Source organism: Onychomys torridus, chromosome 16 (genome assembly GCF_903995425.1).
Source record: "Onychomys torridus chromosome 16, mOncTor1.1, whole genome shotgun sequence".
Lineage (NCBI taxonomy): Eukaryota > Metazoa > Chordata > Mammalia > Rodentia > Cricetidae > Onychomys > Onychomys torridus.
Window position 1 is genome coordinate 3,275,544 of NC_050458.1, and position 22,260 is coordinate 3,297,803.

The window sequence follows — 22,260 nt, forward strand, 5'->3', positions numbered from 1 at the left end:
GAGAAGGAAATCAGAGATACATCATCTTTACCATAGCCACAAATGATATAAAATACCTTGGGGTTACGCTTAACTAAGCATGTGAAGAACCTATATGACAAGAACTTTAAGTCCCTGAAAAAAGAAATTGAAGTAGATGTCAGAAAATGGAAAGATCTCCCATGCTCATGGATAGGCAGGATTAACATAGTAAAAATGGTGTTCTTACCAAAGCAATCTACAGATTCAACGCAATCCCCATCAAATTACCAACACAATTCTTCACAGACCTGGAAAGAATAATACTCAACTTCATATAGAAAAACAAAAAACCCAGGATAGCCAAAAGAATCCTTTATAATAAAACAACCTCTGGAGGCATCACAATCCCCGACCTCAAGCTCTACTATAGAGCAACCATAATAAAAACAGCTTGGTACTGGCATAAAGACCAACATGTGGACCAATGGAATCAAATTGAAGACCCTGACATTAACCCGCACACCTATGAACATATAATTTTTGATAACTGAAAATCTTGACAAGCACATGACTGGCATGTGGTAGAACCTATTTCTATAGTAGCTTTCTATTGTTTCCAGAATTTTCTGAGTCACTTGGAATGTTCCAGTTGAAGAATGTTAACTGTAGAGTCGGTCCCCAACAAGTTGTGAACTTTTTTTTTTTTTTTTTTTTTTTTGGCTTTCCTTATTTTTTTAAACTCCACAGTTCTCTTCCCTCCATCCCCAGTGTTGAAACAGCCGGCTTTCATTGACTGAATGTGATTTCCCACACTGCCCTCCTCCTTAGATTTTCTTAAGTCAGATACTGAGTCCATTAGAACCTGCTAGTGTCCTTTTTCTTCTAATTTTCAGTATGACAGCCAATTTTCATTAGCTATTGTGTGTTTACTTTGATGTAGAATTTCTGGTGCAGAGTCAGAAACAATTTTTAACCCTATTCACAATGTAAACCTCTCCACCAAGACAATGCAGAATTTTACATTCCATTATTTGTATTATGGAACACATTGAGTATGTTAATGTGCTTTTCTAAACTCCTCTAGTCTTCCACCAAGGTTCTTGAACTCCTTTCTAAGGTTCCTGCTTAACTCATCTCTCATATTTCTTCTGCCCCCAGTTATGCGTCCCTGATCCAAAGAGCAGGCTCGTTGGCTGCCCCGAGAGGAGTTAAAGAATGACATGCTTTGATCTCTTAAGTCGGTGTGTAGAGAGGACCATGGTTGATGGTTGTGTAGCAGAAAAAGCATGTGGAGCTATGGTGTGGCCAAGGTTTATTTTATTTATGAAAGTTCAGCTCAGTGTTTAAAAAAACTCTAAATAAGAGCTGGAGAGATGTCTCAGAGGTCAAAAGCACTTGTCTTGCAGAGGACCGATGTTCATTTCCCTGAACCCATGTGGAGGCTCAACAACCATTGTGACTCCAGTTCCAGAGACTCTAGTGTCTCTTCTGGCCTCTCTGGTTACTTCAAAATACTCTGCACATAAAAATTTTTAATGTTCTAACTAGCTACCTTACTGCTTACCTGATTGCAATGGCATTCAAGCTTCTGGGCTCTTTGGGCAAGAGTAAGTAACTAAGTGGTAACATTGTTTAAGTGCTTACTATATTCTCATGAATTATTTGGCCTCATTTTATTCTTACAAAAATGTATGACAGTAGTTATGTCATTATCCACTTTTTAGAGGAACTAATGTTAGAAAAATCCATTTACCCAAGAACCTATAGTAAGTAGAGCTGGGATTTAAATCCTGATAGCTCTGGCTGCAAAGTGCATGCATTTGTCTTCTGTACTTTTTTGTGGCAAATTGATATGGGCTGAGTCACCCATATCAATTCAGTGTGTAAATGTTTACTCATTCACATATGAATATTATGTACTCATTCAGCAACTCTCTGAACATTTGCTGTACACCCTTGCCAGGTGTGTGAAAACCTGGTGTTTGCCCAAATGGAAATCATTCCCTCAAGGAATGTTTCTTCCAGAGAGAATATCGTGTATAGAGATAACTATAACATGTCATGAACATGAGAAAAGCTGTGAAATAGACTTACAAAAAAACTATTGGCATTCAGAAAAGGGAGAGAATTTTTCTATTTGGGAATTGAAAAGCTCAAAGAAAGGTAGCATTTGATTTGGGCTTCGATAGATGGAAAGGATTTAAACATGAGACAGTGAGAAGATAGATATTCCAGTTTGAAAAAATATAGAAATAATAACCCAAAGGGGCAATAGAAAACCTTGCCATGGGTATCAAGAGAATTTATATTCTTTTTACATCTTGATTTTCTTTTTGTTTTGTTTTGTTTTGTTTAGCACAGGTTGGCCTCAGATTCCCACAGTGCCTGCATAGCTGTGGATGACTTTGAATTTGTGAATACCTTCCTCCACCTCACAAGTGTTGGGATTACATATGCACACCTAACTAACAGTTTCAAGAAGCAATTGCTTTCACTGGCTACTCTGACTATATTATTTTAAGTTCCCCAAACAGACACATCTTTCAATGTACTCATGCATTTTGATTTCCTTTCTTCTTCATCCAGCATCTCCCTCCTCAGACATGCATGCTCAAGATCCATTGCTGTGGGGCTGGAGAGGTGACTCCATGCTGCCTGTGCTGGCCAGTTTTGTGTAACCTTGACACAAGCTGGAGTTAACTGAAAGAATAGAATATCACTTGAGAAAATGCCCCCCATAAGAACATTATAGGGCATTTTAGTGGTAGGTGTAGGAGGGCCCAGCCCGGTGGGTAGTGCTATCCCTGGGCTGGTGATCCTGGGCTCTATAAGAAAACAGGCTGAGCAAACCATGGGGAGCCAATCAGTAAGCAGCTCCTCTCCATGGCCTCTGCATCAGCTCCTGCCTCCAGGTTCCAGCCTTGTGTGAGTTCTTGTCCTGACTTCCTTCAGTAATGGCCTACAATATGGAAATGTAGCCAAATAAACTCTTTCCTCCCCAACTTTCTTTTGATCATGGTGTTTCATCATATCAATAATAACTCTAAGACACTGTCTAATCCTAAGGACCTGAATTCAGTGAAAACCTAGAGTAGCAGCCTTTGCCTATAATCCCCATGCTGGAAGGCAGAGATGGGAGAATCCCTGAGGATCCTTGCTGACCAACCAGTGAGCTCCAATTTCAGTAATGTGAAGAGTGATGTTAGAAGACACTTGACACTGATCTCCATTCTTTTCATGTGCATGTGCGTGAACTTCACTGTAGGCAAAAGTGAAATGTGTTCCTGCTAAAGGAGGGAAAAGTTTATTTAGGAAGGGTTTTTCTTTTTTGTCTTTGTTTGTTTTTGTTCGTTTGTTTGTTTGCTTGGTTGGTTTTTAGATTTTATTATGGCCTCCAAACTGTTTTAAATGCTAAAAACAAATTGTAAAGTAATGTATCCTTCTTCGCTCAGGGGTCTCAGAGTCTAGTACAGTCTAGTATATGAAGAGTTAAAGGGTCTGAAGCATGTTAGAGACATGTATAAGAGTTAGTACCGGCTCTGTTAGGCAGCTAGGGAATGCTTGCAAAAGTGGAAACACATCTTAGTACAGCACTTTTTAAGACAAACAGCATTAACCCACATGTTGTCATTTTAAAGCTGAAATTTTAAGTTTAATAACACATCTCATGTATCTTTTGTGCATATGAATATTTGTTACTCAGTTTGATCTTTTTAATTAATCCTACTAAAACACATAATATGTATAACAGACACACATGTGCATATACCTGCTCTCTTGCATTGCCATAACAGAAAAACAAAGCCTTAGAAATAAACTAAGAGATATAAGCACTTAATTCATAGTAGCTAGGAATGTTTTCTTTCCCCACATACCTTTGCAAAAACTGGAGCCGTCAAACTTCTTAAGCTGCCAGACTAATAAATACAGTATCCCATTGTTACATATTTGCTTAAATTACAATTTCTTGAGTATTACTAAAGTTTCATAGCTTTTCCTGTCTACTGGCCAGTTTTATTTGTTCTGTGAAATAGTTGCTATCAAGATCTGTGCATTAGCTTATGCAAGCTGGTAAGTGTTTCCTGGGTGCATCCGTCTCCTAAGGCAGAAACAAGACTGCATTAGCAGACAATCCTGCAAGCACTGTGAGCATCACATGTGTGTTGATTCCCCTTGCTTTCTAACAAGGGCTATGCAGAAAGGTCCTGGGGGATGCTGCACTGCAGTGGACACTGGGTACAGCGGAAGTTGTGGAGTTGGAGTGGTATGTCTCTTTAAGGCACACATGTATTCTTCCTTATGCTTCCAGTTTGTTTATGAGAGCTGTCTCCTGTCTGAACAGATAGTGCCCGGCCTCTCACTGAGTCTTGCCTGTCTTACCATGTCTGCTTTTTACATTTGACTTTTATCAATGATGCTTTTTTCTGATTGCTGAATATTGTTGCGTACATAGCAATACTTTGCTGTTTCAAAACCAAAATGCAGCATTTTTCTTTTCTCTTATGCTTTCATGCTGTGGTCGTTACTGGTTTGATCCTGTTTTACTTCTCTGTAAGCAATGATGTAGGGTCTCGTTTGATTTTGTCCTTCACTGTCCATCTTCCCCCGCACGTCTGAAAGCATGCTCTTACTTCATCAGCACTCACCACTCACTGCTTTGCTGTTCTCTTCCTTTAGTCTATTTGCATCTTAACTCCAGCCGTAGCTTTTGAATATTGTGGTTTCAGAAAAAGCATAGAGTTTGTTCTCCATTATTTTTCTTTTAGATAGAAAACTGTGTGTGTGTTTTTACTATTGAGTGAATTTTTTTTAATGAATCTTCCAGAGTAAACAGGGTTAATGTAACTAACTGAAAAGGATATCCTGCAGCATTCTTTTATGCCTTTATCTTACTATCAAATTGTAAGGTTATAATTTTTTTGAAGGTTTAATTTGCATTTCAGTGAGTACAGTTTCAATTTTATTATTTAAATTTTTTTTTTTTTTTTTTTTTTTTTTTTTGGTTTTTGTAGGCAGGGTTTCTCTGTGTAGCTTTGCGCCTTTCCTGGAACTCACTCTGTAGACCAGGCTGGCCTTGAACTCACAGAGATCCGCCTGCCTCTGCCTCCCGAGTGCTGGGATTAAAGGCGTGCGCCACCACCGCCTGGCCTAAATTTTATTTATGTATTTTATGTGTATGGTTGTTTTGCCTGCATGTGTGTCTATGCACCATGTACATGTGTGTGCCCTCAAAGGTCACAAGAGCACGGTGGGGTGTCAGATCTCCTGGGGGTGGAGTTACAGATAGTTGTGAGCTGCCGTATTGGTGCTGGAGATTGAACCTGTGTCCCCTGCAAGGGCACTGAACCATCTTTGTAGCCCCATAGTTTCTAGTTTATAACTTTTAATTTTTTCCATTTATTTTCCTATAGGTCCCTTGTAGTTTGGAATATTGGGATGAACTCCAGAAAGTTTTTGTTGCATTTCAAGAATTCAGCCTGTCTGAAAGCAAAGTTTGTGAATTGCAGTTGCCAGATATCAATCTTGTGAGTGACCAGAAGAAATTGGTATCCTCAGATCTGTGGAGAATTGTCCTGAACAACAATCAGAATGCAACAGATGACCAAAGGTAACACAGAGGCAGATGATAGAGGCAGTGGTGTTACACTAGAGAATGGCCAGCTGGCGTCTTTTCTTCTCCCATGCCTCCTTACTCACCTATAGAGTGGATAGCTAATAGGCTTGTGCCTGAGTTAGAGACAAAAAAGAAGTAAAGCTCCTTTCTGCTGTTTGACAGTCTGGGCTTTACTCTTAATATAGTCTGAGAACCCTTATGAGAGAATCTGTAACCTAAATGTAGAATGAAAACAGTGAATAGTCAATCAATCCTAACAAGCCATCATTCTGAACTCAGAAATACAGGGAAAATACCTTATAGACTCTTGATGTTGTGATTAGTGTGATGAGGGTGAGCGTGGGGCCGTAAAAGAAAGATGATGTAAATGTGCTTGTCAGCATATAAAGTCAAACTTTGAAAATATATTCATCTTTAATGACTTTTTTTTTTCTGTAAGAGGTAAACCTTCAGACACTAGGAAAATTTGACCAACCAAGGTCAATTAGCTGATGTTTGCAGCTGTGAAGTCACCTTGGTCATAACAAATTCCAGAAGCTATAAGCTTCAGATAGTCTGATCATGTGTCCAGAACTTCCTAGTCCACATTATAATTCCAGATTATGCCCATTTCTAGTATTTGCCTACTTGGTGTGTTTATGGACTTAAAGTAGAGAACAGTAACTCCAGAAAGCTATGCAGCACGTGTCCTGGTTTACATGCCTTGCCAAATCTTTGTCCTTATGCTTTCATTGAAGATGAGAAAAAGAATGTGAGCCTCAACCAGGGGCCCTTCCCTGGCCTAGGCTGTGTACAGTGACCCACTGTTCTTCCCTCTCAGTGCCTCACCTGCTGGCCCTCCTCATGGGCTAGCCTAGGGGCTTGTTGCCTTAGCTCCCTTGTCCAGTTGCTTCCTTTTCTTCCTGGATAACATTCAAACACTAATGGGAAGGAGGACATCCACCACTCCAGGGCTTTGCAAATCAGGTGTTGTTTTGTTTATTTGTTTGATTCTGGCCATATGTAATCATCAGAACACAGCATGTTGTGCTGGTTTCTACTTCATGTTGTAAATAGTAGCAAATGGTTTTTCCTTCTGAAAGTATTTATTTGTGTTAATACTACATGCTTGTTGAAGCAATTACACTGAAGGAACTCTGAGCAGCATTTGGTCGATAGCCTCACAGTCTCTTTCATTGTATGTTTCATAATAATAATGTTTTTTAACCTTATATATTCTATCTCCAGGCTCTCTAGGCTCTTTCAAACTAATTACCTTCCAACATATTACCTAGTAACAATTGTCAGTGAAGTGCATGTGAGGTGGGGCCTTGATCTGACTGAAAGTAGAAGAGCAGCAAGCCTGTGGGGTTCAGCAGATGTAAAGGAAGATTGCTTTCTCAAAGTCACGGTGACCTCATCATAAACCAGGAGATTTCAGAGAATAAGCTGGAGACAGCTAAATTAATTTTTTAAAGCTGTTTCATTAATAGTATCAAGTTAGAAATGATTTCTTGATTTTAATTCTGGAAGAATGCATTTTCACCATGGAAAGTACTCTGGGTAAGGTCAGTTCCTCTGACTCTGAAGCATTCATAAAAATTTCTGTTGTGGTGAGGTTGGCACTGTTGAAGTGCAAAGCCCTCAGAGGATAGAAATGCATGCAGCCGTCAAACCCGGGCTCTCTTCCATCAAGCTGTTGACATTGCAGTTACAGACCTTTGGCGCTTGCTGGGGAACTTTCACATTACCTAATATTTTGCAATTAATCTTATTTTGAATTGTTTGGGATGAATATCTTTTCAAGTAGAAACTAGTATTAATGAAATTTAATTATAGCTGTTTTAAAATCCAACATAATAAATCACTGTTACTATTGAACTTGAGTTGGGAAGAGCAAGTCAGGTTTCAAAATGGAGGGCCATAAGCCAAAAGAAGCAGAGCAGTTGAGGAGATGCTCTTCCTTGAGCTTTGGAACTACAGATGGTTATCTAAGAGAACTCTCTGGAAAGGGCACAGTCACAGATTGTGTGGTAGTAAGAGACCCCGAAACGAAATATCCCAGGAGGAGCTTTGGTACTGAGGTGTTGCTGAGGTGCAGGCAGCAATGAACACCCACACACAAGGCTGATGAGTGCACACGTATGGTCGCCAATATCTTTGGTTCCACTGCTTGTAGAAGAGGTTTCTGGAAAGCCTGCTGCGCACTCAGCAATGCAGAACATTTGCCGAGTTTATTAGAGTAAGATACAGAAGAATATAATTTGAGAGGCTGCTTTGAGAAGGGTGGCAAGATTGAGACCAGAGGAGTTATGGAAGACAAGCAGAGTGGGAGGAGAGAGAAGATTTGCTTTGATAGCTTTTTGTAGTCATGCTACAGTTGATAAAATTATCACTTAGAAATACCACACTAGTGATGACCACAAGTGGGAAGTGAAAACAGCCCTCTCTAAACCAGAGATGTAGTCTGCTGGAGCACAAAGAGGTCATGGAGGTGGGGCTGGCCATTTTACAAGTCATGGAGAACCTTTAGAAGAAGAGGGGCTGGGTCAGTAGAGGTGGTGGCAGCAGAGGAGATTGTGGAGGAGGTGGTGGTGGATGGAATGGTTTTAGAAGTGGTGGTGATCCTCCTCACAGTGGTAAGGGCTGTGCTGGTAGAGATAGTGGATAGAGTGTGGAGGGGATGCTGGGGACCATGCTAGTGGTCCTGCTCAAAGCAGTGGAGGCAGCTGTGGTGGCGGACCCAGATTGGAAGCCGAGGTGGTGGAAGCTGGTAAAGGAGGAGGCTGAGTGTTACCCTTCAGGAAGCGGCTTTGGCGGAGACAGATGTGGTGCTAGAAACAACAGCGACATTTGGAGTTACAGTGGACAAGAGTGATTCAGTTAGGGTCACTCTATGGGGACAGCGTTGGCAGTCCTATGGTGGTGACTAAAGTGCTGGGTATATTAACAAAAGGTTTTAAAGGACAGCAGAAAAGAGTTGTCAGGAAAGCTGCAGGTCACTCTGAGACAGTCGTCCCAAACCCCCGAGAGGAGCTGGGAAAGTCAGCTGTAGTCAGTGTCACTGCAGCTTACTGTCCCAGCCACAGCTTACCAAGGGCTGCTGTTGATGACTGCAGTGTCCTGGCAACTGGATGTGCGTTCCTGAGGGTGTTCACCTGCTCTAGCCTTGTGTCTTTTCTCATTACGTCAGGTATATTGCCCTGTAATTTTGGTAGTGGTACCAGGAATCAAAAATTACAAAACTTTTAACTTTTCAGTGTTTTCATAGTTTAGTTTTTCTACATTTTAGTGTAGAGATTTTAACAAAATGACATTTTGAAGGTCTTTTCTTGTAAGTTAGCAAGTAAAGACCATTGTTGATTACCATTGTGTATAAATTTTCCTAAAGTTAACTATAGAGAAACACCTACTGACTTGCAGTTTAAGAGGACTCTATTCTCCTGTTTCCAAAACCATGATGAATGGGCATGACATATGGGGGGGAAATAGCTATTTGTATGTTTGCAGTGTGTGTCTTAGATAATTAGGGTTGGGTAATTAAATTAACATGTTTGTGTATTTAATAGCATTAATATTACCTTAAAATGAAAAAAATATATATCAAAAGTTCCTGTTTGATTTCTGCACATTTTCTTTCAAAATATAATCTTGACTTTAGGTGTGTTAGCTTTATTGAGTCCTAGCTGTTTTAGTAACATCCCTGTTCCTCGTTTGCATGATCATAGTGAAACTGCTGATGTCTTGGGGTTAACACATATCTGTTGCTCTTTGCTGGATTCTGGAAAGGGACAATAGATGTTTCCCACCTCCCACTTTAGCATTCTTAACTGATGATACGGAGCACTGAGTATCTCTGAGCAAACTCAGAGTACCTGGTTTTATTCTGTTTTCAAGTTTTATGGCCCAGAAGCCCATAAACCTTCAGTCACTTTCATTGGTAATTTTGTTTGGAGTTTTTGTCCCATACAAGTTTTCAGAGCAAAAGAATAGAAGTCACTTAATGAACCCTTAATTTTCCAGCACACGTTTCCTGTCTTACCCTATACATTTTGCTGGATGAAACCAAGGATAATTCATGTGTCATTGTCCAAAATAAGTACAGCATAGTCACTCAGTGCAGGTCCCTCTCTTCCTCATTCCCCATTTGGATAGTTTCAGATTCCCTAAGAACTCATGACTACTCTATGTATTTCAACCCAAAACATGGTACTGTGAGTTTCAACTAGTTTGGAAGGTCATGGTTAAAATGAGTATAGAATAGAAGGTCATGTATCTGCGAAGTCATGTCTGTTAGGTTGCCTGGGTTAGCATTGGAAGTTTCACTCACGCCCTGAGTGGACGGCCTGCTGTTACTCTTTCTGACAGTTGAACGCTGAGTTCAAATTTTTACTTGGATTTTTAAAGTGCTAAGCAAAAAAGCAATAAAAAGGAGAACAGGGGGGAAAAATCACCATTAATATATTTTCCTAAAAGGAATATAAATACATTTTATGCAGTTTCTAGAAAGAAAACATCAATTCTTTGATAATGTGTCAGTATTACATGCAAGGGCTGGGCTGTAATTCCATGGTAGAATGTGCCTCGCATATACAAAGCCCTGGGTTCTCTATTCAGCACTAAAACAACAAAAGCTTGCATGTGAACACATGCTTTTATGGTTAGTAATGATGTGTTTGTCACATAGGATCTGAATGTGGACCAGCATTCTTATGACTGGAGATTTTCTTCCCATAATCCTCTAAGATTTAAGGTTTAGGAAAGATTGGGTCAGACTCTTGGGCTTTACTGGAAGAAAGGTCATGGAAAAAAACAAAACATCTCATGGACCAGAGAAAAGAAGGGAGGGGGGAGAAGTAAGCAGACTCTTGCCGACAGCTGAGACTAAGTAGGCAGCTGCAGCTTGACAATGGCATGACTAGATATATGTAAATAGCAGTATGTTCATTAGAGAACTGAAGCCAGACGCCCTGGGACATCAGTGGGTGCTTGGCTTTGAAAAAGACTGCCAATCTGAGAAGATGGTGAGCTATTCAAATAGTACTCTTCACATTTGGAACTACTTGTCACTCATTTCTAGTCACAGTGGTATAATTCAAGATTTATAGAGGAAAGTCTTTTACTCTTTCCTCTGTCTACACCTGACTCTTCTGCCTTCTTTCCCCGGATGGAAGTGACCGACCTTTGGAAGCTGACCTTTTGCTAGTTCTTTTCAGCTGACACTTGCTCTCAGCAGAAGCTTGTCTTTCTTTCGCTCTGTACTCCTCCTGTGCACATTCCAGGGGAGTTGGCATTCATGAGAGTTCTCACTGAAAGTTCTGGACTGATGGCGCGCGCGCGCACACACACACACACACACACACACACACACACACACACACACACACACACACACTGAAATACGCCTGTCGTATTTCCAGAAACCCTTTCTGTTTTATATGTGTTGACAGGGTTCTAATGAAGAATGTTGACTGTGTCAGGGTAGCATGTAGACCTTTGAAAAACAGCACCTGTAGGGAGCAGAGAGCATGTGGTGCCGAGGGCAGAAGCCCCTCATGTCTCCTCAGCCATTCAGCACTCTTCCAAGATGGACAGAGCAGGTTAGAGGCAGGAAACAGTGCCCTCAGAGGTGAGTGCCAGTGTAGTACCTGGAGTCCAAGAATAAATGTGAGACTGTATATCAGTTTAGACTTTGTTTTGCCAGTGCGGAGGGGCAGTTCTAACATTAAATGCTAGACATTACTGTACTCTGTATACAGTATCTCATTTAATATTCAAAAAGTAAATCTAATTACTGTTTTCACACATAAGACTAAGACTTAGCCAGGTTGAAGTAATTTGTGCATTTCTAGTAGAAATGCATGATTTTAAACTAGATTATCTTACCCTGTTCACTCTGCTTGCCTGTGTGCTGTATCATAAACCGTATTAACCATGTGGAGATGCAGAGAGCAGCTGAGAGCTTTGTTGGTAAAGACAGATTATTGTTGGTAGATGTGCCACTTTCAGGAGTTCACTCCGAAAGAGTTTATATGAATGAATTTGTAGATATTATATCTGACCCCTATGTGCCATTAAGATAAGATCAGTTTACTTCCTGACATCCCAAATTCCCACCTGCTTTATTTCTAGGGGTCACCCAGAAAAACTGAGAAGTAACCCTGTGGCTGCCCTGGAGACACAGCTGTGTAAAAGTCCTGTTGTGTGTTCTCTGGGTTGTTTTCACTGCTCTAAATGTTTGCATTTACAACAAACTTCACAATGCTGGATGATGGGCTCTGCCTGCTCCTATTATTACTTCTGGGAACTGTTTTCTTAGCCTGTTACAAGTGAGCAACAACATCCAAGAGCCCTCTAAATACTCTGAATGCCATAAATTTGACCTGTTTTGAAAGGATGAAATATTCAAACATGAATAGTATAGGTTGTGAGGTTTGGAGTTACTTTCTATTTCTGCCTATTTCCTACAGCGTCTTTACTGTAGTAGATTAAGTGCAGGGACAACTAATATATCACTGTTTCTACAAGTAAACATTTCATTTTAACCCTGATGATGAAATTTCATTTGAAACCTCACACACAAATTTGTAGAAAGATGCTTAAACCAGCGTTCCCACTTAGAGACATTCTGAGAATTCCTCATGCTGGGCACAGTGACGCACGCCTGCACTTGCAGCACTTGGAAGACAGAGGCAAGAGGGCTGAGAGTTCTAGGCCAGTCTGAGCTGTAGAGCAACTCTATCGTAAAGCAATCCAGCTACATTTTTGTGCACAGTGTTGGTTCGTTCTGGTGCCCTGGAGTTTGTATTCTGTCTGTAGTCAGCCAGGCTTGTAGTAAACAGGACCACATCAGCGGGACCGCAGTCAGCACGCTGGTGCACCTTACCCTCACTCCGCTCCTTTCACAGCTGCTTTCAGAAGGTAGCTGGAGTCACACCCCAGGACCCCACACATCCATGCCCTCCCTCTGACTTCCGTTCTGTGTCCATTCCCACATCCACTCCCTCCTCCAGGAGAAGGTTCTTTTGTATAATGTGTACAATAGCAGTGTCACCGGTCAGGGTGAGAGTTCTTTGAGAGCCAAGGACTTAATCCTTCAGAGACTGGATGACTTCACTCTTCATTTTAACCAGACCGCCGTGGGTAAGAGGACAAGCAAGTGAAGAGAGAGTTCTTGTAGTGTGATGACCCACAGGACCACACTCCTTGTGCATGGTCATAACTTTAATGCAATCTTCAGTGGGTCTTCAATAAAGAGTATAGATTAATTCACAGAATACATGTTGGACAACACAGAGAAGTAAAACAGTGATGAAACATCTGTGGTGACACAGGAAGTTTTAGGTTTTTAAACAGAGTCATACAATTGTGTTCTCCTTACACCAGTATGACACCAAACTCTCCATAAGTTTTGTGAAATGAGTATAGGAAAAAATTGGATTTGATCTAAGTCAACATGCATGGAGGCTGAAGAATAGTTTTAAAGTTTTTTGCAAATAATCCAAATAGAATATTCAACATAAACTGAATTTTAAAACAAAAACAAAACTCTTGTGTGTGAGTAATGTATGATACTTGCTGATTAATATATTGACTGGAGGATTTTCAGTTCTGGCTGTAAAGGCCTTTTAGAAAGACACTATGCTCTTGTGACACTGGGAAATGGAGGTTGCTGAACTTGTTTTTCACAGCTCTGCAAGTGAATCTGGTTCTCAAAGCACCTGCGAGCCCCTTGTGACACCAACAGCCCTGGCGGCTTGTGCCAGAGTCGACTCCTGCTTTAGCCCGTGGTTTGTCCCGGCGCTTTGCATGGCCTTCCAGTTTGCACAGCTGGAGTTACATCTGTGTCATCACTTGGACCAGCTAGGCACAGGTAGGCACCACCTCAGCATCAAGAGGACGTCTGCTTAGTAGCGCCATGGCACTGAGTGTTCTCCATAGCGTACGTGCCTCACTTTACCAGCAGCAGCCCTGGACACTGGCAAATCTACTCTAAAGTTGATCTGGTACAACAGGTGTGACTCCTGCTCCTCACTGAGCAGTATTGTAGTACCATGTTGTGACATGTTTCCTAACAGCATTTTCTAGGAAGTTTTTTGTAACTGCAGATTTTACTGTTATTCCAATTATGGTATCTTTGAAAGAAACTTGTTTTAGTCTGTATCATACATTAGTGAGAAATAGATCCCCAAAGTACTTGGCGCTTATCACAATGCACATTCTCATTAAATTACAAGATTCGTATTTTTACACATTTAAAAATATGAATAAATTTCCCCACCAAGCAAAAGTATGCTACTATAAATTCCCAATGTTACTTGAATAATTATTTCTCAAGCATTGTGTTCAGTATCAATGCTTTTCTAGTTAGTTCAGTTTGATTTAGGTTTTGGGTTGTCATGGCAGACGGAGGAGCATTAAAACTGGACACAGCTCCTGCGAAGCATCTGCCTTTTCAGCAGGAATAGAGTTTAACTGCCTCTTCCTGAGACGGTCTTTGTTGTTGTAGAGATTTGGATGGTTACAGAGATTAAATGGTTGTCTCCTCTTGTTACTGTAACCAAAAATTTTATCTGTGGAAGTGAAAATAACCTTGGAGCACTATACATTTAAGAGATTTGATGGAACAAAACAATGTATTTGCAAGTGTCAAATGGTGCTTCAAAGATTTTAATATCTTCAAAACAATTGTTTAAATTTATGAACATGAAGCACTAAATTCAAGAACAAAGAGAGTTCTTTAAAAGTCACCTCATCTGTCTCCATGAAAGACTGGCACATCTTAATTGGTATTTGTCTTGTTCTCTTAAAAGCCTCACCACAGCACCTGCAGCCATTCATTCCTGATAAAAATGTACCTTCTGAACTGGAATACATGGTTATTTCCTTCAAAGAGCCAAACCTGTATCTTCGACAGTGGAACAGTGACTCTGTCTGCCAGGAGATCCGGTTCTCAGCTCAAGTAGACTGTAAACTGCTAGAGTGCAGAAATGTCACCATGCAGAGTGTGGTGACGCCCTTCCGCATCTCTGGGCAGATGGCTGTCTCCAGTGATGGGGTGCAGAAGCTGCTTGACGGCACCATGATCATGGACTCTGTGCTGGTAAACTTCGGGCAGCATGTCGTTCATTCCCTACACACTGCAGTACAAGCTTGGCAGCAGGTATGGCATTCCAGAACGGTTGGCCATTTAGCTACGTGTGGTCTGTTATTACACACTCCATATTCTCGCTTGTAATTAATTATGAGTTAAGCACAAACCAGATTGTGAGAGAACGAAGAATTTGATGGGTGCCACTGTATGCTGGCCTTCTTTGTTTAGGTAAACTGATGTAAGGGTTCTCTTTAGAAAACTTTGGAGAATGTGGGTTCACACACACGTCAGAGATCATGCCCATCTACAACTAGTATATGACTAATACACCACATCTGGGTGGAAAGTAACATATTCCCAGGAATTTTTTTCTAAGTGTTATGGCTTTATTTAGCTGAAGCTTTGACTTCGGTGTGCACCAGAGTGTCTAAATGTTCAGAGCAGAAATGAAGGGCTTACAACAGAAACATAATGCACAGTGGGATAGAACCTGGGAACAGAGCAGTCTAGTCTTGCCCTTTGTTGACATTCTGCCTTTTTGATTCACTAGAGTATTCTTATACTCATAGAGAATTATGATAACTTTAATAATTTTCTTGTATTTTTATAAGAAATTGTTCATATCAAAAAACAGAAGATGTATAAACCAGTGTTGCATGGCATATTTAAAATAGGAAACCTGCCCATGTCTGGCAGTATGGAAATGGCCCCACAGAATGTCTGGATGATAATACATCCAGAGATACAGCAGTAAGTCACTTCTGCTTTGGGGCTAATTTTCATTGCTACATTGTGTTGCCCTCACATTTAGTCACTGTTTAAGCTGAGACATTTGTCTCCACTTGTGCATGTTCCAAACACTTGGGTAGAGCTGGCTTCCCAGGATGAGTCCTTCTCAAGAGCTGTGCTGACCTCCTTCAGTGGCAGGCATGAGGAGGGGTGGGAGGGGTCTGCTTCTACAAGAAGTTTCTTGGGGACAAGGAAGAGAACTTAGGGGGAATTTTTATGAGAATAACTTGAGGATCTTTATGGAAACAATTTTATGAAATAGATAGTTCTAAATTTTTTAAGTTCTCTAACCTAAAATGTTTATGAGAATTAGATTTTATAAAAATAAAATTTAATGTTCACTTTATACGCATGAAGACCTATACAAGACAAAGGAATTAATTGCTTGACATGGTACTACAATAGCAAAGGGAAGAAGATAACACATCTGGTTTATATTTTAAGTCTTTTTTTTAAGGACATTCCATGGTTTTCTTGTTGCAAAGGACATGCGTAAAATAAGAGCTAGTGTGATCTAAATCTTTGCAGCTGGTTCAAATAGCAATGTGAAAAAAACTTCCATAGCTCCAATTTCTAGGGTTTTTTTTTCCATATCTTGAACAATGCATTTAATAAAAAACAAACGTAGAAAATAGAAAAGAATTCTTGATAGAGCATTTAAACCCAAGACATTTTTGTCTTGGTATAAGAACTTTATAAGAAGACTCATATGTAGCAACTACTGCAAGATGGCCTTCAAAATATCAGTTTTCTCCCAGAGAAAAAAAATATTCTCCTAGACACAGCTATACACATAAATAAAATATGGTACATAAATATTTAAATGTTTTAAACCACATCAGACTGCAAATGACTGACTGGTTAGTGCTGTGCCTTGCAGGAATATTCCATTAAATAGAGCCATGTGTCACCCAGCAGATTGCTGACAGGTACATTCTATGAATAGTTGGTTCTGATTTATACAGGGATTTGGCAATGTTAACATGAGCCACAGAGGATATGCTTCTGTAATTGTTGCTGTAATTTTCTTGTTTCCTCCCATGTCAAGGGTACTTGCCACCAAGTTTTAATGTGGTAGGCGTCAAACCTTGTGTATTCTAAAGTAAATATGAAAGTACACTACTTTGAAATCAGAGGACATTTGACATTGAAATGGGCTGATAAAGGCTTATTACATTCATTATTTCTGTCCTGAATGTAGTTTGTTGCCTTTAGAAGGAAGTTTATTTTGAAACTTGAATTTTATTGTATGTTTAATAATGCTGACATATAGTTATTGGCAATGAAAAATGAATTTACTAAGTAGAACAAGAGATTTCAGTTCTCCATCTACTTTTTAAAATCAGCTTATTATCAGGCATGAAACAGTTTGGCCCTTCACCTTCAGGTCGTAAGTTCAAAATTAACAGAACTTCCATCAGTTCTGATTTCTGTGGTTGCAGAAGGCTCCCCCCACCTTTCTCTCTCTCTCCCTCTTTGTATATATGTATGTGTGTCAAATGATGATGGCTTCTCTCATGAAACTAAACTAAGAACTCAAAACACCACTTTCTTTTTGTTTTCTCTCCGTTTCCTAGGTTTGGACAAAATAGCATTTAAATGGAGGTCACGCTTACATGTCTTCCTTCTACCAAATGTTATCTCTACTCTGCCGATTCCTGTCCAAAAGGACATGAACTTGTAATATGAATAAGCCATCTTTTAACTACAAATCCTTGCAGGCATTCTGGGACTTAGTGTAGATGATGTCATATAAATGAATATATGCATTTTTATATGCTATAATAGAATCTAAAACATTCCAAGAAATGTTGAGGCTTATTACAGTTACAGTAAATTCCGTAGATGAAGGAGAAGTTGAGAAACACTTCCCCAAGGACCTCAAGGAGTCTTTTAAAAATATAAACAATCCCTTTGTGTTCTTTAATTTACATTTCCCCCCTAAAATCCTCATCACATTAAACTGTCATCAGGTTTTAGGGATGAGGAGAGGGATGTGATTTCTTTTTTTAACCTCCAGCTGGTAACTTAACCTCTGTGTTGAGATTGATCCTAATTCATTATGAAAACTGAATTTTAACCTCAGGGTGTGGAACTGAGTGGGAATTGTAGTCATACCCTTCTTTTGTGCTTGTCTCCTGCATGGAAAGGAGAAAGAAATGTTTACAAGGGGAGCAGTCTATTTTGATTATAAATACCAAGTGGGAAACTCAAATCAAAACTAACCCCACACTGTGACTCTGGCTTGATTAAAGGTTTTAGATAAATACATTAAATAGGATTGGGTAGAGCGGGCTTCAGTAGTCAGGGCCAGAGCAGTCAGGAAAACCCTTCCAAAGGAGCATAAAAGTGATGGCTTAAACACACTTTTTGAATATTTTTCTAGTTTTTATAAAATCAATATGTTTTACCAATATAATTATTAATGTTAGGCTAGAGTATGGCTCTTTGGTAGAGTGCTTACCTCTGTGCATCTGGCGCTGAGTTCAATTCCCAGCATAGTTAGAAAACAAGCACCTACTTGTTTTTATTGTTTCCTTAATGGTTATTGAGAACTCAAGCATCAGCAATTACTATGAGTATTAGAAGTAAAGTTGAAAACTATCCAGATCCTGTTCCTTCCTATAGGCAGCAGGCATAGCATCTGAGTGGAGCAAACTAACAAGTCCTCTGAGCTGATACATGGTAACACGCCAGCATCAAATAGAGAAACCTCATGAGGCCTGGGGAGGGCTCAGAGAGCTACTTTGAGGCACTGGCTTTACATAGGCACCTACAAGCTGAATTCATGCAAGTCGGTCCAAGAAGTAGAGGAAAAGAGGTCCCAGTAAAGGGAAGGGACGGGGCCAGGAAGCAGGTGGACCCTGACTGAATAAAGGAGGACAGGGGATATGAAGTGCCGGGGGAGGGCAGGACTGGAGTGCCCTTAGAAAATGGCACGTGAAATGCAACTAGTGTTGTAGGCACAAGCCCAGGAAAAGCAGACACCTGAAACCCAACAACAGACATGTTTTAAACTCACGACAAATACTTAAAAGCCATGTCAGAGAGCATTAATGGTTATAAGTGTTTGGATCTCAGCCAGATTAGTATGTCTGTCAAGCAAGGTTCTCCACCATAAGAATTGAGAGGTTAAGCCAGAATGGATAGATGATTTAAAAAGAAGAGGAAGGGAGTTGAAGATTTAGCTCAGTGGTAGGGCCCTGGGTTCGATCCTCAGTTCTGGAAAAAAAAAAAAAAAAGAGGAAGAAGAAATAAGTAATTGTACTGAAATGGTGGTGGTAGTTAGTGGTAATGGTGGCAGTGGTAGTAGTAGCAGCAGAAGCAGCAGTAGTAGTTGTTACAGCAGGGGTAGTAGTTACAGCAGCGGTGGTGGTGGTGGTGGTGGTGGTGGTAGCGGTAGAAGTGGTTACAGCAATGGTAGTAGTTGTTACAGCAGCGGTAGTAGTGGTTACAGCAGCGGTAGTAGTGGTTACAGCAGCGGTAGTAGTGGTTACAGCAGCGGTAGTAGTGGTTACAGCAGCGGTAGTAGTGGTTACAGCAGCGGTAGTAGTGGTTACAGCAGCGGTAGTTGTACAGCAGCGGTAGTAGTGGTTACAGCAGCGGTAGTTGTACAGCAGCGGTAGTAGTGGTTACAGCAGCGGTAGTTGTACAGCAGCGGTAGTAGTGGTTACAGCAGCGGTAGTAGTGGTTACAGCAGCGGTAGTAGTGGTTACAGCAGCGGTAGTAGTGGTTACAGCAGCGGTAGTAGTGGTTACAGCAGCGGTAGTAGTGGTTACAGCAGCGGTAGTTGTACAGCAGCGGTAGTAGTGGTTACAGCAGCGGTAGTTGTACAGCAGCGGTAGTAGTTGTACGGCAGCGGTAGTAGTGGGTACGGCAGCGGTAGTAGTTGTACGGCAGCGGTAGTAGTTGTACGGCAGCCGTAGTAGTGGGTACGGCAGCGGTAGTAGTGGTTACAGCAGCGGTAGTAGTGGTTACAGCAGCGGTAGTTGTACAGCAGCGGTAGTAGTGGGTACGGCAGCGGTAGTAGTACGGCAGCGGTAGTAGTGGTTACGGCAGCGGTAGTAGTGGTTACAGCAGCGGTAGTAGTGGTTACAGCAGCGGTAGTAGTGGTTACAGCAGCGGTAGTTGTACAGCAGCGGTAGTAGTGGTTACAGCAGCGGTAGTTGTACAGCAGCGGTAGTAGTTGTACGGCAGCGGTAGTAGTGGGTACGGCAGCGGTAGTAGTTGTACGGCAGCCGTAGTAGTGGGTACGGCAGCGGTAGTAGTGGTTACAGCAGCGGTAGTAGTGGTTACAGCAGCGGTAGTTGTACAGCAGCGGTAGTAGTGGGTACGGCAGCGGTAGTAGTACGGCAGCGGTAGTAGTGGTTACGGCAGCGGTAGTAGTGGTTACGGCAGCGGTAGTAGTGGTTACGGCAGCGGTAGTAGTGGTTACGGCAGCGGTAGTAGTGGTTACGGCAGCGGTAGTAGTGGTTACGGCAGCGGTAGTAGTGGTTACGGCAGCGGTAGTTGTACAGCAGCGGTAGTAGTGGGTACGGCAGCGGTAGTAGTGGGTACGGCAGCGGTAGTAGTGGGTACGGCAGCGGTAGTAGTTGTTATAGTAGTAGTAGTTATAGTAGTGATCTTCAAGGTTATCTGGGAGAATGAGTCCTGTCAAGGCTCCCTCGCCACCCAAAAGTATAGAACACACACCTTGGGAGTATTCTGCATGGCTGGGGTTGGATTCTGTTTCCCACAGTTTTTTGTTGATGGAGTTGTAGGTCTGGTCTCTGTCCTGGCTGGATATCACTGACATTCATCCTACTCACCTTGACTTCATGCTTCCCAATCCCTTGTAGAGTGTGGCATTCTTTAGATCCTGAGCCAGAAAATAGAGGCCACTAGAGAAGTATCTGCTGTCTGTTACCTCCCATTACCTGCAGACCTGGAAATCCTTCTATCTTTCTTAGCTGCACTCTTCGTTTCCCAAAAGCTGGTGACAAAGACAGTGAAAAGCCAGTACTGACGTCACAGCACCCTGTAGGGACTCCTTTATTATTACTAGTCAGATGAGCCTTCGTTGTTTGATGGAGATGTTAGCTTCTGAGCTGTTTGCTGAATGAAACAGACACTGGGAACTTTTTCAGCTTACGTTATTCCTCTTCAAAACTGCAACTTGGCCTTTAAATGGATTCTGGAGTTGGTCTGTTTTCTATGTTCAGCCTCTTAACAATAGAAGGAAAGTTGTGATTTTATTTATATCTGTCCCTGGGCAGTTTTACACACACACACACACACACACACACACACACACACACACACACACACACCTCCTCCCTCCATCCCTCTCTCCCTCCTTCCGTTCCTCTTAAGAACCCAGGGTTGTAGTAACCTAAATGATCCTTACTTTCTATAGGGTACAAACTGTGGCTTTGGTAATTGGCCTTGATTGTGGAGTTTAGAGGGCTGGGAACATGATAATTCTAGCCTCTAGTACTCTGCTCAGAAACGTACATGACCCAGTACAGTACTCTTTATAGCATGTTAATTCGTTTTAAGAAATGTTAAATGTTTGTAGGATCTCATTGTTCCTTTCTTCTTCTGGTGTGTATGATTTATTTTGTAAGAGTATAAATTGAAACACATTCCTGGAACGTATGATGTCTTTAAGATATTTTTGTTGTGCTTATCCTGAAAGTATAGAATATTCTGTATACCAGAGCTAATGACAACAGACCCTTTAACGTTTGTGTGTTATAACAATGGCCACTGGGCAGACAGCTGCCAAACATCTTGCAATTAATCTGATACACACATTGGCTTTCATATTCTTTTCCTTCCAGAACAAATGCCCTGAGGTAGAGGAGTTGGTCTTCAGCCACTTTGTGATCTGTAATGACACACAGGAGACACTGCGGTTTGGCCAGGTGGACACTGATGAGAATATTCTGCTGGCCAGTCTCCATAGTCACCAGTACAGCTGGCGTTCTCACAAATCCCCACAGGTATTTGAGAAGCAGTCTTACAAATAGCCATTGTTCAGGTTGGGATTTGTTTAGTGTGTGTGTGTGTGTGTGTGTGTGTGTGTGTGTGTGTGTGTGTCCAGTTATTTCCCTGTATAGTGGCATCTGATGGAACCCAGGAATGTTCAGAGGCCATGCCTCCCGTGGAGTGGAGTGCTTCCTGATAGCATAGGTGCTGCTCAGGAAAGAGAGAGGCCTCTAGAGCGGATGCACAGAGGTCTGAGTCCTGTGCTGGGCAAGTTTGCTGTTCCTTCTGTGATTTGGTTTTCCCATCTACAGAATGGGGATGACACAGTCCCCGCTCTGTAGAAGGTGCTGGACTGCTACCTGGTACGCAGTGAGCATTATGTGCTGAGCACAACACCCATTCATTGACTGAGATGTCCTCTGTGTACATGCCTTGTACCAAGTCTGTGCCTGTCACTAGCAGTGCGAAAACAGCAAGTCACAGTCTGTGATTCCAGGGACAGCTCAAGATTATGCAGCGACTATGTTGACAAACTGTGCCCTGGGGAGTACTGAGAAAAGACATAGCAAAGGATGTCTGTTTTCCAAGTGGTATAATTCCATTTTCCTGTCACTTTAGATGGGGATAATTAGATAGATGTACCCTGCAGGGATAGTCTAGGGATGAATTAAATGCAAAGATGTGGTCTTAAATGAGAAAAAGAAATCCGTGCAAGTATTCTCAAGAATAATGTATTTCTAAAACTCTGGGTAATAAACTATCTGCTTGTAATTAAGAGTAAGCTATTAGATTAGAGAGAGCATGTTTCCCACGTGGCCCACAGCTCTGCTCCACCCCCAGGTTCCACCTGCCT

At 41.4% G+C, this 22,260-nt stretch overlaps 1 protein-coding gene across 4 annotated transcripts in view; it reads left to right on the forward strand.

Moving 5' to 3' along the window:
* The window catches only part of Vps13b (vacuolar protein sorting 13 homolog B), a 553,125-nt gene that overhangs the window by 445,595 nt on the left and 85,270 nt on the right, over window positions 1-22,260 (forward strand). For all 4 annotated transcript variants that reach the window (XM_036207944.1, XM_036207941.1, XM_036207943.1 and 1 more), the window contains exons 40-43: window positions 5,373-5,569; window positions 13,246-13,427; window positions 14,368-14,717; window positions 21,260-21,421. In XM_036207944.1, coding sequence (XP_036063837.1) covers window positions 5,373-5,569; window positions 13,246-13,427; window positions 14,368-14,717; window positions 21,260-21,421 — 891 coding nt within the window. The remainder of the gene's footprint in view (window positions 1-5,372; window positions 5,570-13,245; window positions 13,428-14,367; window positions 14,718-21,259; window positions 21,422-22,260) is intronic.